The sequence below is a fragment of the Panthera uncia genome, chromosome D1, assembly GCF_023721935.1.
Source record: "Panthera uncia isolate 11264 chromosome D1, Puncia_PCG_1.0, whole genome shotgun sequence".
Taxonomy (NCBI): domain Eukaryota; kingdom Metazoa; phylum Chordata; class Mammalia; order Carnivora; family Felidae; genus Panthera; species Panthera uncia.
In genome coordinates this window covers 95153475-95170111 of record NC_064808.1, presented here as the reverse complement: position 1 = coordinate 95170111, position 16637 = coordinate 95153475, and the positions used below count along the sequence as shown (strand labels likewise).

Sequence of the window (16637 nt, the reverse complement as noted above, 5' to 3'; positions counted from 1 at the left end):
GGTCGGACCCGAGCGTTGCTGCGCCGGGAGTGGGGGGCAGGAGGGGGCAGACGCTCTGGCGGTGGGGAGTGGGGTGCTCTCCGTAGCAGATCTGCCCTGAGAAAGAGGCGGGGGGGGGGGGCGGGGGAGCCTTAGAAGGCGAGGGAGGTTTGAGCCAAGGCTTGGGGGTCTCCGCCGAACCGAGCAGGCCCTCTCCCTGCAGGCCGGCGGCGTGATGGCGGAGAAGGCGCTGGAGGCCGTGGGCTGTGGACTAGGACCCGGGGCCGTGGCCATGGCCGTGGCGCTGGAGGACGGGGCGGAGCCCCCGATGCTGACCACGCACCTGAAGAAGGTGGAGAACCACATCACCGAAGCCCAGCGCTTCTCCCACCTACCCAAGCGCTCAGCAGTGGACATCGAGTTCGTGGAGCTGTCCTATTCCGTGCGGGAGGGGCCCTGCTGGCGCAAACGGGGTAAGGGAGCAGTCTGGTGGGGAGCTGCGGAGCCCCCAGGAGTGGCCTCGTGGAGAGCAGGAGGTCTGGGAGTCCCCTGTTCCGCACGAATGGGCCCTGTGGGAGCACTGAAATCTCAACCCGCTGACTATGCACACAGTTGAGGCGGCGGGTCTGTGCTCCCCCCACACCCGCGAGCACTGTGTGGGACTCTAGGTTCAACTGGCTCCTGGAGCTTTCTCCCTCTAGGTTGACATGATGACCTCCGGGGGTTCAGTGACTCTTGCGGAGTTTTCCTTCTTTATTTTTAGGTAGAATTCCTGCCTTTGAGGGCTGGTATGAGGAAGCGGGGGGCTGTGTTGCACAGGTTCTCCCCAGCGGTTAGCAATATCCTTGTACCCACAGAACACTGCTAATCCTAAAAGATGTTCTCATTCCTGTCGCCTTACTCCATTCTTGCTGAAGTCCTCCAAGGCAGGGAGGGTGAGGGTTTAGCAAGAGAGATGACATCCTCACGTCACTAATAAGGAAACTGAGGTCCAGGGAAGTTGAGTAACTTGTCCAGTGCCACACAGCTCATACGTGGCAGAGCCAGGACCAGAAGCCAGGTTTTCCAGCTCCCTGCGTATTGTTTTTCCCCGTCTCTTAACTTCCCTGGTACACCAATTCCCATCCCCTCCTCTTTTCTCTCATCAGCACAGGTGGGGAAGGGCTGGGGCTCTGAGTTCCTCGGAACCCTCGCCATCGCCTGGATCCCTTGCCCCTGGCCGGCCACCGGCAGCTTGAGCTGGGAATAGAGAAGCTGAGGGTTTTTTGCTGTTGTTGTTTCTGTTTTCCCCCAGAGCTGGGTGTGGACGAGGGGTGGAGCTGGGACATTGTTCTCTGAGACTTAAGAATAAGTTTGGGGTGCTTCCGAGCAGGACCAAGCATGAGCTGTCTCTGTCCTCCCCACCCTCACTCCCATGAGTGACCAAAAGGCCACAGGGCCTGAGCCAATGGCAACAGAGGCCTCTGGGCCCCCTGCCCGGTGCCCGTCCCTGAGCAGCCTCTCCGCCCCGAGACCAGCTCTGGGCAAAATGAAGAGGTAGCCATTATGTCCTTAGCCCTCTCGTTTCCTCAGTTTCGAGGAGATGTGTAGATAAGAAAGAAATGTAGTTAGGGGCACCTGGGTGGCTCAGTCGGTTAAGCGGCCGACTTCGGCTCAGGTCATGATCTCGCGGTCCGTGAGTTCGAGCCCCGCATCGGGCTCTGTGCTGACAGCCCAGAGCCTGGAGCCTGTTTCGGATTCTGTGTCTCCCTCTCTCTGACCCTCCCCCATTCATGCTCTGTCTCTCTCGGTCTCAAAAATAAAATAAATGTTAAAAAAAAATTAAAAAAAAATGTAGTTAGATGGACCGGTTGCTTCAACCCACCCACCCGTCACAAAGTGGCACCTGTGACCGGGTCCTTTCTCCTTTGACCTTGCCAGCCCCATACTCTCCACTGTCCACTTTGCTCTCTCCTCTGTCCCTTGCCCTTTTCTTTGTCTTCTGTCCTCCTCTCTTTGACTTGCCTTTTCACTGGAGTCCCTCTCCCCTTGTCTGGAGGACAGAAAGCAATTCGAGAAATTAGAGGTGGGCAGAGAGGAGAAAGAGAGAGGGATGTGGAGAGAGGGTAGTTTCTGCCTTTCCCAGGTAAGGATTTGCCGCCCATTTCCCCTAATTATTACGGTGTTTCTTGTTTTCAAAACACTTTGCTATTAGTTATTATTAAATACCTCACTTAACATTCACAATAACCCTGTTATGCCTTGGGAGGAGACGTTACTGTCCTGATTTTGACAGGACTTGACAGAATTGCAAGAGAGTTACTGACTGAGGCGGGACTAGAACTCTGATGTGTCTTTATGTCAAGGCCTGGCAGGCCCTTCCCATGAAGAGCAGCTATGGGACAGCAGGGGTTCAAAGACTGGGTTCCTAGCCACCTGTCCACTGGAAGACGACCTTGGGCCATCTGCTTACCCTCTCTCGGCCTCACTTTTCCTCATCTGTGAATAGGGGTGATAAGAACTGTCATTGCACAGGCTTAGCTGAGACATTATCTGTGGAAATGCTTTGTGAAAGGCAAGTGTAAGATGATATTTGTATTAGGCATCAGTGTCCAATCTAGTGCTTGGCTGTGATTAAATGAGAGGAAGGATCATCATTGCCAGTTTCCTCCCCTGCAAAAGAAATCATTTCCTGTGAGTGGTTCTGAAAGGCGTTTGCTGGAGTATACAACCACGCGTCTTTCGGGTTGATGGTCATAATGACTGAGGCAGAGGGATAGAACCTGTGACTTGCCCTCTCCCAGTGCAGAACTTGCTGTGTGACCTTGGGTGAGTCACTGGACGTCCCTGGGCCCCAGTTGGCTCGTCCATGTTGCTGTAGCAGCAACCCGGGTAATGAGTTTATAAACGGGAAAGCACTATCCAGGCCGTCGGTGCGATCAGGACCCCAGAGTGGACAGCAGCTGAGCCTCCTTCTGAATGGATGCGTCCAGAGGGAGAGCTGGCTGCTGTGGAGGGAGAGTGAAAGATCACATCCCTTCGCTGTCTCTGCTAAGGAGGTATTGTGGAGAGGGAGTGGGGCTCAGTGGGGGTCGGAGGAGGGTGGTAATGAACAAAATCTCCAGTGGGAGATTGGTGTTTCTGCCTCACTGAGGCAGGTCTGCAAGCATACGAGGCGAGGCTGGTCTCATGGGCTTCCTCCTTCCTCTCTACCTTGTTTTCCCGGGTGACTCCCTGTAGTCTCTGACCTCTGCTTCCTGGATTGTGTTCTGTATATTCTCTCACGTGGCAGAGCTCCTCCTTCCAAGGATTGGCGAGCCTCTGACTTTCCTCTCCATTTTTGAGTGCTGAGCATCCTTCAAGACTTCGCTCAATTGCCACTTCTTCCGGGAAGCCATTCTTGATATTTCCCTTGCCCCTCCACCCTCCTCAGTTCCATTTTCTGCATTCTCATTGTGCATTATTTGTGCTTCTATTATGACCCTTATTTGATCTTTCCTTAGATCCACAGATGTTCCCACCATTTTTACCTAGACTATGACTTTCTTTCTTTCTTTCTTTTTTCAATGTTTTTATTTATTTTTGAGACAGAGAGAGACAGAGCATGAGCGGGGAAGGGGCAGAGAGAGAGGGAGACACAGAATCTGAAGCAGGCTCCAGGCTCCAGGCTCTGAGCTGTCAGCACAGAGCCTGACGCGGGGCTCGAACTCACAGACTGTGAGATCATGACCTGAGCTGAAGTCGGACGCTCAACCAACTGAGCCACCCAGGTGCCCCAGACTATGACTTTCTTGAAAGCAGGAAATGTGTCTTCTTCATTTTTTTTTTTTATTTGTCCAGTGTCTGGTACAGAGCTTGGAATGTAGTGGATATCAATAAACATTTGTCAAATGGAATTAATGATAAAATGTCATTTTTTAAATATACTCTATGTGCCAAGCACTGTGTCATATGCCTTTACATATATTATCTCATTGACTCTTTACAACAACCCTATGAGATAGGTACTATCATCCTCATTTTACAGATGAGGGACCTGGAGCTCAGAGAGGTTAAGCAACTTGCCTGAGGTCACACAGCTGGTAAGTGTGGAGCCAGAATTTGAACCTAGATCCACCTGACTCCAAATCGGTGCTCTTAATGCATATGCTGCCTCCCAACGAGTGAATGAATGATGAGATGTTACTGGGCCACGTTAGGGGCTGCAGAGACAAGCCTAGGGGGCCAAGGGAGCACAAAGAAGGCTTTTCCAGAATGAGGCAAAAGCTCTGAGAACACTCACTCCGGGAACACTTACTGAGCACCTAGTACCTGCCAGACAGTCTCCTGAGGTTACAAAGATGAGCGAGCCACAGACTCTGCCCCCAAGCAGCTCACAGACTAAGAGGCTGGGTGGGGAAGGGGTGGGAGACAGGCACGTCAAATAGCTACTGTGCTGGCATATGCAAAGCGCTATGGGAACACCGAGGCCATTCGACCAGCTCACTCGGGCTGATCGTTGGGAAAATCTTCCTGGAGGCAGTGAGGGTCACTGCTGTGTGTATAGAAGGGGAGCAGGGTCGTCTATAAGCTTGACCCCGCTCTCCGCGACCATCCATGAGGTGTGGAGCTTTTTCGTAGCCTACCGAAGAGTATGGTCACCTCTGATGCTTCGACATTAGGAGTGGCCATTTCTAGGGGACCAGGATGAGAGGGTGTGAATACTGTTGCTGCTCTGAAGGTCATTCCTCCCTCCGAATCAGTTTACCCTGAGTAGGGACTGCCTATTTCAATAAGAGCCATGGCCGCTGCTGAGAGTTTGGGGCTCCTCTGTTCACTGCAACCCTGATCAGAAGTGCCTCCCTCCCTCACTGCAGGTTATAAGACCCTCCTCAAGTGCCTGTCGGGTAAATTCTGCCGCCGGGAGCTGATCGGCATCATGGGCCCCTCGGGGGCTGGCAAGTCCACATTCATGAACATCCTGGCAGGGTACAGGTGAGGACGCGGCTGGGGCGGAAGCGGGGAAAGGGGCCGGGAGGACGGATCCCCGGGAGAGCCCAGAAGGGGATCTGAAGTGGCCTTGACCCCCCACCCGCGACCAATGTTCCTCCAGGGAGTCTGGCATGAAGGGGCAGATCCTGGTCAACGGGAGGCCGCGGGAACTGAGGACCTTCCGCAAGATGTCCTGTTACATCATGCAGGAAGACATGCTGCTCCCACACCTGACGGTGTTGGAAGCCATGATGGTGAGGGCTGGATGGCCGCCTCCTCCTCCCAGCCCCCGCTTCTGTCCCCCGCCCCCATCCTCAAGGGGTCGAGGCAGGGCCCCCCTCCCACACACATCTGACCCGCCTACTCTCTGGGCCTCAGGTCTCTGCTAACCTGAAGCTGAGTGAGAAGCAAGAGGTGAAGAAGGAACTGGTGAGTGGGGAAGAGACAGGGGTGAGAAGAGGACGGCTGCCCTGTGTGTGTTTCTGAGTCTTAGAGCCCCGGGTTGGGGGGGGGGGCCCGGGTGGGGCCAATGGACTTAAGGGAAGACTTCTTTAAGTTGGGGTGGTGTGGGGGTGGGGAGAGGCGGAGACTCTGAAGCTGACCTGGGATGGGGGTGGGGCCTGGGCCAGGTGACGGAGATCCTGACAGCCCTGGGCCTGATGTCCTGCTCCCACACGAGGACGGCCCTGCTCTCCGGTGGGCAGAGGAAGCGCCTGGCCATCGCCCTGGAGCTGGTCAACAACCCGCCGGTCATGTTCTTTGACGAACCCACCAGGTAGTTCTCCCCCTCCTCCCCCAGCAGGATGCCCCCTCCTCTCAGCCCTGAGCCCCGGGGAATCTGCTCCACTGCTGGAGACCAGAGTCCGGCCTTCGCAGCCTCCTGGGGCCAAGATAAGGGCTTACTCCTCGTCCGTCCCTGCCAGTCCTATTGCCGTAGCAGCCCCATCCTTCATGCAGGCAGAAATCCCACGTCCTCCTTGACTGATGCCTCCCTCTCCTTCTCTTCCCCACAGCCAAGCAGTCACCAAATCCTGCTGATTCTACCTCCTTTCTCCGTCTCTCAGATTTGCCCCACCCCCATCCCTAGGGCTCCTGCTTGAGTTCAGGACATCAGCAGCTCTTGCCCGCATTTCTGCAACCGACTCCTATCTCTTTGCCTTCAGTCTCTTCGCAGCCAATCCTTCCTCCAAAGTGCAGCCAGAGAGAGCTTTCTAAAAGACAAGTCTGGCAATTCTCACTCCCTTGCTTGAAAACACACCCAACGGTTCCCATTTGCCCTCCTAATAAAATCAGAGGACTTACAAGGTCCTGGTCTGAACCTACTTCTCCAAGCCTCACATCTTGCTTCATGCCGTCTTCTATTTTATGCTCTAATAACACTGAATTGCTTGTAATTCCCTGGGCCAGACATGTGTTTCCTGCCTCTAAGCTTTGCACATGCTGTGTCTTGTGCCTGGAATGCCCTTCGCCTCCATGCCTGCCCTTCCACCAGAGCTGGCGTAGCTCCTTCTTCGTCCACATGCACCCGGCAAACTCCTCTGACTACCCCCCAACCCCTGTACGGCAGACCTGAACCCTCCCCTCTTTGTCACGCCACGTTCCACATTATCTCAAGTGATCTGTGCGCTTATCTCTCCCTCCCTCTGGACCAGAGTCTGTCTTAGTGATCCATCACCGGAATCCCAGGGCCTGGCCTTCAACAGGTGCTCGCTGGATATTTGCTTGTTGAACTGAGTGGTGCTCTGGGCCTCTTGGTAACTCCAAACGCCTGAATCGTCCAGTATGTACAGGCTACGGGGATGGCCAGAGTGACTCCCTTCCTTGCCAGCTCCATCCCCTTCATAGCAGCTGCCCCACCCCAAACTCTCCCTTCTTGGGCTCTGCCCACCTCACCCCACCCCACCCCCTTTCTCTGGACAGTGGTCTGGACAGCGCCTCCTGTTTCCAAGTGGTGTCCCTCATGAAGTCCCTGGCCCAGGGGGGCCGTACCATCATCTGCACCATCCACCAGCCCAGTGCCAAGCTCTTTGAGATGTTTGACAAGGTGAGTGTCTCTGGGCCTCACACGTGCCTGGCCTGCAATGGGGAGAGAGCAGGGCATCAGTAGAGGTGCTGGTGGGGCCTGCCGGGTCCACTGGCTGTGTTTTCCTCACCCTTCTCTTTCTGCCTCAGCTGTACATCCTGAGCCAGGGTCAGTGCATCTTCAAGGGCGTGGTCACCAACCTGATCCCCTACCTGAAGGGGCTCGGCTTGCACTGCCCCACTTACCACAACCCGGCTGATTTCAGTGAGTGACGACGCTGGGCCAAACCTGGGGGATCGGGTCACGCGCCCGGGGCCTCCTTGGGGGCAGAGGCCTCACTGTCACTGGCCTTCCCCACACACGCATGGAGGGGCTGGCTTGCCCTTGGGAACCAAGGATACATCTTAGCTAAGCGCTGCCCTCTGTGCCTCCTAGTCATCGAAGTGGCCTCTGGAGAGTACGGAGACCTCAACCCCATGCTGTTCAGGGCTGTGCAGAATGGGCTCTGTACCATGGCTGAGAAGAAGAGCATCCCAGAGAAGAATGAGGTCCCCACCCCTTGCCCCCCTTGCCCTCAGGTGAGTAGGGGTGGGGACGGCAGAGAAGGAAAAGTGGGGGAGGGGGGATGGGACGATGGACAACGGCCCTGCCAAAGAGGCTGTCCCCCAGAGGCATCACAACCACTGGGTTCTAGGAAGAACCCAGAACTTGGAGGAGACCTACCATTAACAGCTGTGTGACCTTGGGCACGTTGCTCGACCTCTGAGCTTTGGCGTTCTCGTTCATTTATTTGTTCAGCAAGTTCTTACTGAGCATCTGTGTGTTGTCCTCGGTGCCGGCACGGTGCCACCTGGTAAGCAAAACCGATGCTGTCTCTTGCCTCATGGCCAAAACGTGTCCTACTGTCATCTGCAGCCTGGGGGTGATGACACTTACCTCCAGGGTTATTGGCAGGACTAACTAGATCATCACGTAAATGTCTTTGCACTGTAGGTCCACCCAGGAGAATGGGGAGCTAGTGCTCAAAAGTCCCAAACTCCCCAGGGGCTTGCAAGTGAGGGTTTTTAAGGCCAAAATTTGGGGCAAGGGTCTCTTGAGAAGGTGGATGGCGTTGACTGGAGACCCATAAGGTCATGCCAGCAGGTGCTGTGGTGCTGTTTCGTCCGGAGCAGATGGAGATCTTTCCCACCTCAAGAGAGTTGGAATATGAAAAATCTTTGTTCTCTATGTTAGAGATTTCATTTGGTCCATCTGGTGCTTATATCTTTAGGGTAGTGATAATTAACCACTTGTGAGCTGGTGGCGTTGCACTCCTCCAATCCCTTGGTTGGTCCAGCTGTGCCTGGAGGCCATATGACCTCTGGTTAATTCTTTCTTCTGAACTGATAAGATGGATGCTGGCCTCAAAAACCAGAAGGGTTCCTTACTGTTGCTGCGGTCATTATTATCATTGCTAGATATGATTGTCATTGTGCCCTTGGGGTAAAGGTTTCTTGATGGAGTAAAGAAGAGGAGTGACTGGTCTCCTATTAGCCCCCACAGGTGTCCTTGACCTCCTTGCTCTCTCCTGCCTCCCACGTTTTTACTTGTTCCTTGTCTCTCTCTCTCTCTCTCTCTCTCTCTCTCTCTCGGAATCTCGCTCCAGTTCATGACTCTGAGGCCAGCTTCCAGGCACGCACCTCAATGGTGGGGAATTTTCCATCAGTACACCTGGAGGACCCCTGCCCTGAGGAAGGGCTCAGGGGTTTTCCCATCACTGAGCTGGATGTGCAGTGAGTGGGTGGGACAGGCTCACCTAAGCCAATGTCCTCTCCCCAGGAAGTGGATCCCATCGAAAGCCACACCTTTGCCACCAGCACCCTTACACAGTTCTGCATCCTTTTCAAGAGGACCTTCTTGTCCATCCTCAGGGACACGGTGAGGCATCAAGTTGGGGGAGAAGAGGCTGGTAGAGGCCTGGCTTTGGGGGGCATAGGATCTCAGCAGCTGGGAGGGGAATGTCCCCCCTCCCCCCACCCCCCACCGCCGGCAGTCTCCCGGTACCCCTGTGTGTCTGTGTGTCCGCGAGGGCAGCTCTGAGTTCCTACCCCAGTGTGGCTGCTCATCCCTGGCCTGCGGCCCATCCCCTCTCCTCACCCAGGTCCTGACCCACCTGCGGTTTGTGTCCCACGTGGTAATCGGCGTGCTCATTGGTCTCCTTTACCTGCACATCGGTAACGATGCCAGCAAGGTCTTCAACAACACCGGCTGCCTCTTCTTCTCCATGCTGTTCCTCATGTTTGCTGCCCTTATGCCAACTGTGCTCACCTGTGAGCTGAGCTGCCCTGGGCGGTGGTGGTGGGGTGGGGGAGGCTGGGGGCACAGGGGGTCAGGGTATCAGACAGCTGTGCCTAATCTGCCTGTGTCCTCAGTCCCCTTAGAGATGGCAGTCTTCATGAGGGAGCATCTCAACTACTGGTACAGCCTCAAAGCATATTATCTGGCCAAGACCATGGCCGACGTGCCCTTTCAGGTAAGCCTCTTCCTCCCTCCTATCTGGCTCCTTCCTCACTTGCTTGCTTGTCTCCCTCAACCCTGTCCCCTGCCATCCTTTCTCTTCCCTTTCACTTAGCAAGCAGGCGGGGAGTCCCTACCGTGCACCAGGCGCTGGGATCCGGCAATGAATAAGACAGATGTAATCCTGACCTCGTGGAACTTACGTTCTAGTGGGAACGACCGATGACAGACAGACAGTGATAAGAATAATAACCCCGTGAATGACTCTGTAAATCTTATCCACGGCAGTGGGGGCTGGTGGAGTCCCTGGAGCCTTAGTGCTACTTGGTAGCCAGGAGACGTTGAGCCCCTGTCTCTCTCTGCTTCCACGTCCCCATCTATAAAGTGGGTGACGAGAGTATCTACCTCAGGGTCGTTTTTGAGGATTAAATGAGTTAATACGTGTAAAGTCCTTGGGATAGTGCTTGGCAGGGGTGCCTGGGTGGCTCCGTCAGTTAAACGTCCGACTTCGGCTCAGGTCGCGGTCTCACGGTTCACGGGCTCGAGCCCCACGTCAGGCTCCGTGCTGACGGCTCAGAGCCTGGAGCCTGCTTCGCATTCTGTGACTCCCTCTCTCTCTGCCCCTCCCCTGCTCACACTCTGTCTCTCAAAAGTAAACATTAAAATAAATTTTAAAAAAATAAAAAAAAAAAGAACAGTGCTTGGCATGCACTAAAGTGCCCACTAAATGTTAGCCAGTTCGGGTTGTATTTTTGGGTTTTTTTTGGCCACTGCCACTCTTTTCCAAGCTCCAGGGCCACCAATAATCCCGAGGGCACCTTTGTGCAGATTGGACGAAGATGCCCCTTCCTCAGGGCGGCTGCTGCCCCGCGCCAGGGTGCATGGCTTTGTGGGGAGAGCACAGCTGGATCTCGGCCTCTGGTGGCCTCTTGATTGGGCGCCCCTGTGCAGGGGGCAGCCTGCCGTACCGTACTCGTGGGTTTGGACTCCGCCTCCAGGAGCTGATAGCTCAGAGGGGGACAAAGTGTGCTTCCCATGTAGAGTTAATTAATCAACAATACAAAGAATAAGCTGGTCCAGGTTTCGAAGCTCAGATATGGAGAAGTCGCCATGCCTGAACTGGTCAGAGTGGGTCTAATGGAAATGGTGACACCAGAGGAAGAGAATAGGTTCATATAGCCAGGAAGGAAGCGGTCATGGGTCAGCCTGGGGGGGGGGGGGGGGGGGGAACAGCAGACAGAGCGCAGGGACAGGACTAAGCACGGACGCTGGAGGAAGAGCTGTCCTAGGGCTTCTCCCGTGCCCCTGGCTCGCGGTCCACTGCCCAGGCCTGTGTCCCCTCCCCAGGTGGTGTGCCCGGTGGTATATTGCAGCATTATGTACTGGATGACAGGCCAGCCAGCTGAAACCAGTCGCTTCCTGCTCTTCTCAGCCCTGGCCACTGCCACCGCCTTGGTGGCCCAGTCTTTGGGGCTGCTGATTGGAGCCGCCTCCAATTCCCTACAGGTGGGAGGCCCGGCACTTGGGGATCTTGAGGGGCGGTGGACAGGATCTGGTGGGAGGAAACAGGGGCTGGCATGGGAATGGATCTGTGGGAAACCCCGGGGCCACCTCAGTCCTGAGTCTATCCTGGTCACTCCTGTGATGGCCCGGTCCCCTTCCCTCCCCTCCAGGTGGCCACCTTTGTGGGCCCAGTTACCGCCATCCCTGTCCTCTTGTTCTCCGGTTTCTTTGTCAGCTTCAAGACCATCCCCACTTACCTGCAATGGAGCTCCTACCTCTCCTATGTCAGGTCAGTGCCCCTTCCCTCACCATCTGTCCCTGCTCCCCCCACCCCACCCTCCGGCAGGAGCCCAGGCCCCAGGGCTGAGAGAGTTGCAACTGGGCCCTGGCGGTTTGCCCAGGGAACAGTGACCTGTGCCCTGTATCCTGCTCTGATGTCCCCACGTGCCTAGGTATGGCTTTGAGGGTGTGATTCTGACCATCTATGGCATGGATCGAGAAGATCTGACCTGCCTGGAGGAGCACTGCCCTTTCCAGAATCCACAGAGTATCCTCCGAGCGTTGGATGTGGAGGACGCCAAGCTCTACATGGACTTCCTGGTCTTGGGCATCTTCTTCCTGGCCTTGCGGCTGCTGGCGTACCTTGTGCTCCGTTACCGGGTCAAGTCCGAGAGATAGAGCCTGGCCCTGGCCTGCGCCCCAGCCCCCGCAGCGGAAGCCCCCAGCCCCAGCCCTCTGGGACTGTTTTAACCTCGTAGACTTTGGCACTGGTTGCTGGTGCAGCCATCCTCCCCTCTCTCGGCTGCTCCACAGGCTGGCTGCTGGACTGCGCTCCCGGCCGTGGCCGTGGCAACCGGGGCTCCAGCCCTCCCCGCCATGCCCAGGAGTCTTCCCCAGTTGATGCCGTTCGTAGCTTCCTCCCTAGTCCCTCCAACATCTGCATGCAAAGACCACTAGGAGGCTGCCGCCCTCCTTCCCGCCCTCGGCACCCTCCTCTGTTGTCTGCCTGGGAGCCCCAGGGTCTCCAGGCCCCCACTCACAACTGACCAAAGTGGCCTCCTCTGGGGGTCCCCGCCACACAAGTGTTTGTAAACTGGACTGTTCTGAGGTTCAGGTTCCAGGGCTGGGCCCTGGTGGGGCCCCCTGGAAGTCCCATTTGGACACTGGAACGGAGCAGGGAAGGCTCTGGAAGTCTGTTCCTCCTCCTCACCTTCTCCCCACCCCCAGACCTGGCCGCCTTGGACAATCTGCTGGGACAGAAGCTGGGTTTTCTGTCTGGGTCGCCCCTCCCAATCCTGGGGATTGGAGAGGCCTGGGGCCACGGGACGCCCCGTTCACCCTTCCCCGTCCCCTTTGGTGGGGGTAGGGTCTGGTGGCACCTCTGCAATAATGTTTGTGTTTCTCTCTCACCTGCCACTGGAACTGGAGAATGCACTTTATTCTGGGGCATGAGTAGGAGAAGACCAAGCTTCCTTTCTTGCTTCTCCTGCCCGGTCCTGCAAAACTCCCTACCCTCTCCAGAGTTAACGGGCACATACATGCGAACAGGCAATCTCAGACCTACACACGCTCGCCGTCCGCCGTGGCCCCGAGGAGCGATGGTGGCAGTGGTGGCGGTGGGAGCTGCGGGAAGGGCAGTGCCGGCCTCCTCCTGGGCATGCCGCTTGGCCTTTAAGGATGAGGCTGGTGCTGCCCGGGGTGTCTCCAGGATCTGCAGGTGTCTACCCCCGGGTCTTCCTTCCCCTCCAAGTCAGGGGCGGCACAAGGCACTATCTCCCTGGGGTTCAGGAGCCAACACAAGCACAAGACGGGCATCAGTTGGCCTTGGCCGCCTGCCACCCCATGCCCCCTCTCTTGTGCGTCAGGCTGGTATTCTCACTCTCTCGCCCCTTCCCCAGCCGCTTGCTGCTCATTCAAACTCCCGTCTGGGTCTCTCCACACCCTTCCCATCAGCCAAGGCGGCCCCTGGGCCCCAGAGCGGCAGACACAGAACATGTCTGGCTGTTGTGGGAGGTCCAGGCTCATGCCACTTCTGATTTCCCCTTCCCCCAGGGCTCTTTCCCACCCCCCGGATTTCTGTACACATACCACTCTTCCTTCTCTTGTCCTGCCACGGATTCCCGCCATCACCCAGAGATGCCAGTCGTATTTGTGGGGTTTCACCCATTATTAATAAAACCTATATTTATACAGTATGCGGTACAGAAATGTGTACGGGCGTGGCGCCCAGGGCCACGGGCTGTGAGGGGTCTTCGAAGCACTTGAAAGGAGTCTGCGCGCTTTAGGGAGTTTGTGGCAGTGGGTGGTAAGCCAAGCTAGTACATGTCAAGGTAGCGAACGTATAGCATATAAAGTACCCGTATTATGCTTTATATGTTACAAATGCTTGGTGTTCATTATCTCAAGAAAGTCCAATGCCGACTGTGCATCGTCCCTCATGATAACCTATTTTGGAGATGAGACAACTGAGAGATGGGCTAAGTAACTTGCCCAGGGACCCTTAGCTAATGGAGGCGAAGCCAGATCTGGGAACCGGGTCTTCTGCCTCCAGACTCCTCATTCTTGACACTGGCCAATGATGATGATTAGGGTGGCTCTGCATGCTCTGTGTGGGTGCCTTGTGTCTGTTGCATGGGTGTGTTCTCGCCAAGTGATACATGTCCCCCTCTTCAGAAGTCACTGAGCCCCGGTTGTGCCTGGCGGGGCGGGGCGGGGGAGGGCATCTAGTCAGTGGTCATAAAGGGCAGTGAGAAGCAGGAAAGACCCCAGAGCCTGACCCCAGAGCCTAAGCGCTAGGATGAGAATACCAGGTACCTCACCGAACTTACCCCAGCTTTCTCTTTTTCTTCCTCTCTTCTCTCCTGCCCCCCACCCCCCAGCCCCGTCCCTGAGCCACACTTAACCAGGGCCCAGCCATCAGCCATCAGGACTGGACGTGGGTTGGTGGTCTGAGGTTTGCAGTAGACAACTGCCCAGAAGTCCTTGAAGGTTGGTGGCAAGGTGACCCAAGAAGCAGCACATTGTCTCACCCTCTTCCTTCCTGATCCTGAAGCTTGGGGACTGAAGGAAGGGACTGACATTGACCCTGCCAGCTGCTAGGACTACCTTGCATGTGCTACATGCAGAGCTAAGTGTCCTGGGCCAGATGAGGGTCTAGTCTATTACTGGTTGGGTGCCTGCCTGGAAATGGACTTTTTTTTTTTTAATTTTTTAAATGTTTATTTACTTTTGAGAGAGAGAGAGAGAGAGAGAGGCAGAGCACTAGTGGGGGAGGGGTAGAGAGAGAGGGAGACGCAGACTCCAAAGCAGGCTCCAGGCTCCGAGCTGTCAGCACAGAGCCCGATGCAGGGCTCGAACCCATGAACTGTGAGATCATGGCCTGACCGGAAACCAAGGATCAGACGCTTAAGTGACTGAGCTACCCAGGCACCCCTGGAGATGGACGTTATCGTGAGGGGTTCAGAGTGGTGGTGGGAAGTGGGAAGAGGTCAGAGTCCCAGCTTCTGGAACCCTAGCTAGCTTTAGGGGCCATTCTGGGTGCCGCCCTTTCCCTGGAGTAATGCCTGCAGGTGGCTTATTAAAATCAGAGGGCACAAAATCCCACCATTAAGCCGTCTTTCTCAAGATTCTTCACCTTTACTTTCTCTTTCAAAATGTAAATACTCCGAAAAGAGTAAAACATTTATAAACTCACACACTGGTAAGAGCCCTTGGGAGCTACAGGAGACGAACAGCCATCCAGAGCCAGCAAGGGCCACTCAGGCCCAGAGAACATTTTGTAGAGTGGCTCATGTCTTTGCAAAGAAAGCTCTTTCGATTCTTACAGTAACCCCATGAGGCTGCTGGGATGAGTATTATCATTTCCTCCTTTCACAGAGAAGAAAACCAAGGCTTGGAGAAGCAACTTGAGCAAGCTCTCCAGATCCTGTCCTCTTGCCACTGTGAGCCACCTACGATTTCTCCCACCGGTCCCATCAACCTGCAGGGGTGTGCCCTCTGCCTGTCCAAGCATGCTTAGGAATGGGCCTGCTCCCCCTGAGTGCCAGCCTCCCCGGACTCGGAGGTCATTTCCTTCAATGCAGCCACCTTCTGTGCCAGGGCCCGTGCAAGGGGCTGGAGGGCAGAGATGATTAAGGCAGTTCTCCACGCTATGGGTCTACAGCACCTGGTGCCCCATCCTGAGGTTGGACGACAGAGCACATGCCCACAGCGTGACTCAGGGTACTTCTGTCCGTGAGATGCCGGTCAAATGATATGTTTTGTTTTTTTTTTTTTTTTGTTTGTTTTTTTTTTTTATTTTTGGGACAGAGAGAGACAGAGCATGAACGGGGGAGGGGCAGAGAGAGAGGGAGACACCGGGGGAGGGGCAGAGAGAGAGGGAGACACAGAATCGGAAACAGGCTCCAGGCTCCGAGCCATCAGCCCAGAGCCCGACGCGGGGCTCGAACTCACGGACCGCGAGATCGTGACCTGGCTGAAGTCGGACGCTTAACCGACTGCGCCACCCAGGCGCCCCTAAATGATATGTTATTAATAAAGCCGACATGGCTGTCATACACACTGGGGGTGGGGGAGGGGAATGGTTTGCTCTGAGCCGTGTCCGGTAACTGCAGCCGGGGGCCCTTCTGCCTCGCACGGCTAGGTAAGTGGAGTGAAGCTGGAAGAGTCCCCTAGGTCTGAAATGTCACCCCCGAGACCACATTCACAGCGTTGTCCCCCCCCCCCCCCCCCCCCCCCCCCCGCCATTCTTCTCCCCTTTCAGAGCTTCTCTTAAAATGAAAATGTGCCATTTCCCCCGCTGTCTGGAATGCCCTGCCCTTCCCTTCCTGGACTTACTCGAGATCCAATTCAAATGTCACCTTCTCTGTCAGAGGCAGTTAGTAACTTCCTCCCCCAGCCTTTCCAAAGGCTTCTGTCTGCCTCCGATGGACCATCATTTGGGCTAGCCGGAGGGGAGCTGCTATGGTCTGGACCCTGCGCGCCTTGTTCCGGTCGCTCAGAACTAACCCCATACCATGTATTCAGTGAATGAACATAGGCCTATGTGTGTTCATGAAATGTCAATGCTGTCTTCAGTCCGGATGGACAGTAGAGATCACAAAGCCCTCTTCCCAGCCTTGCCTCAAGGTGCCTCTCTATGGCTTCCCTGTTGCACACCTCTGCTCCGTGCACATCGCACTCCTACCTTTGCACGTGGAGGCGGGCCCTGGCTGTGGGCGGTGGGTGGCTGCTCTATCAGCTCCATGGGTCCTGGGTGTGCCCTGTGTGGAGCCACAGGGATGAGAGTGAGGGCTTTGAGGACCAGGAAGCCCCAGGGCGAGGCCATGACAGGGCGCCAGACAAGAAGAGCAGGTTGGGGCGGGAGCGTATCCCTCATTCTTACTCCTTTCTTGATCAAAGTGACCAGAAGCCACACACAGAGGTCTGGGGGCTGAGAGGGCCCGGTACAGAGGGAGGGCCCGCTAAGGCCTTGACTCGGCTCTCTGCCAGGAGGTAGGGTGAGGAGGTGAAGAGGCCCAGAGGGAAGAAATGCCCCGGGGACGGGTAGGTGCCTCAGGAGGGGTGAGGCCGGGAGATCTAGGCCCGGGAACTCTCGTCCCGGCCCTTCCACTTCCTAACTGGGTCAACCTGCGGGAGTCATCCCACCCTCTGAGCGGCAGTTCCTCGGTCTGTACAATGGGCACAA

General features: G+C 55.9%; 1 protein-coding gene across 1 annotated transcript; it reads left to right on the top strand.

The window, feature by feature from the left end:
- The first annotated feature begins 214 nt into the window (after nt 1-214).
- ABCG4 (ATP binding cassette subfamily G member 4) lies at nt 215-11654 on the top strand. Its single transcript, XM_049611942.1, has 14 exons — nt 215-452; nt 4815-4932; nt 5051-5183; nt 5308-5358; nt 5559-5704; nt 6850-6973; nt 7102-7216; nt 7388-7530; nt 8771-8869; nt 9093-9261; nt 9364-9464; nt 10796-10954; nt 11122-11240; nt 11404-11654. Exons 1-14 carry the CDS (start codon nt 215-217, stop codon nt 11627-11629), a joined length of 1941 nt encoding a protein of 646 aa, XP_049467899.1. The 3' UTR covers nt 11630-11654.
- The last annotated feature ends 4983 nt before the right edge of the window (nt 11655-16637 follow it).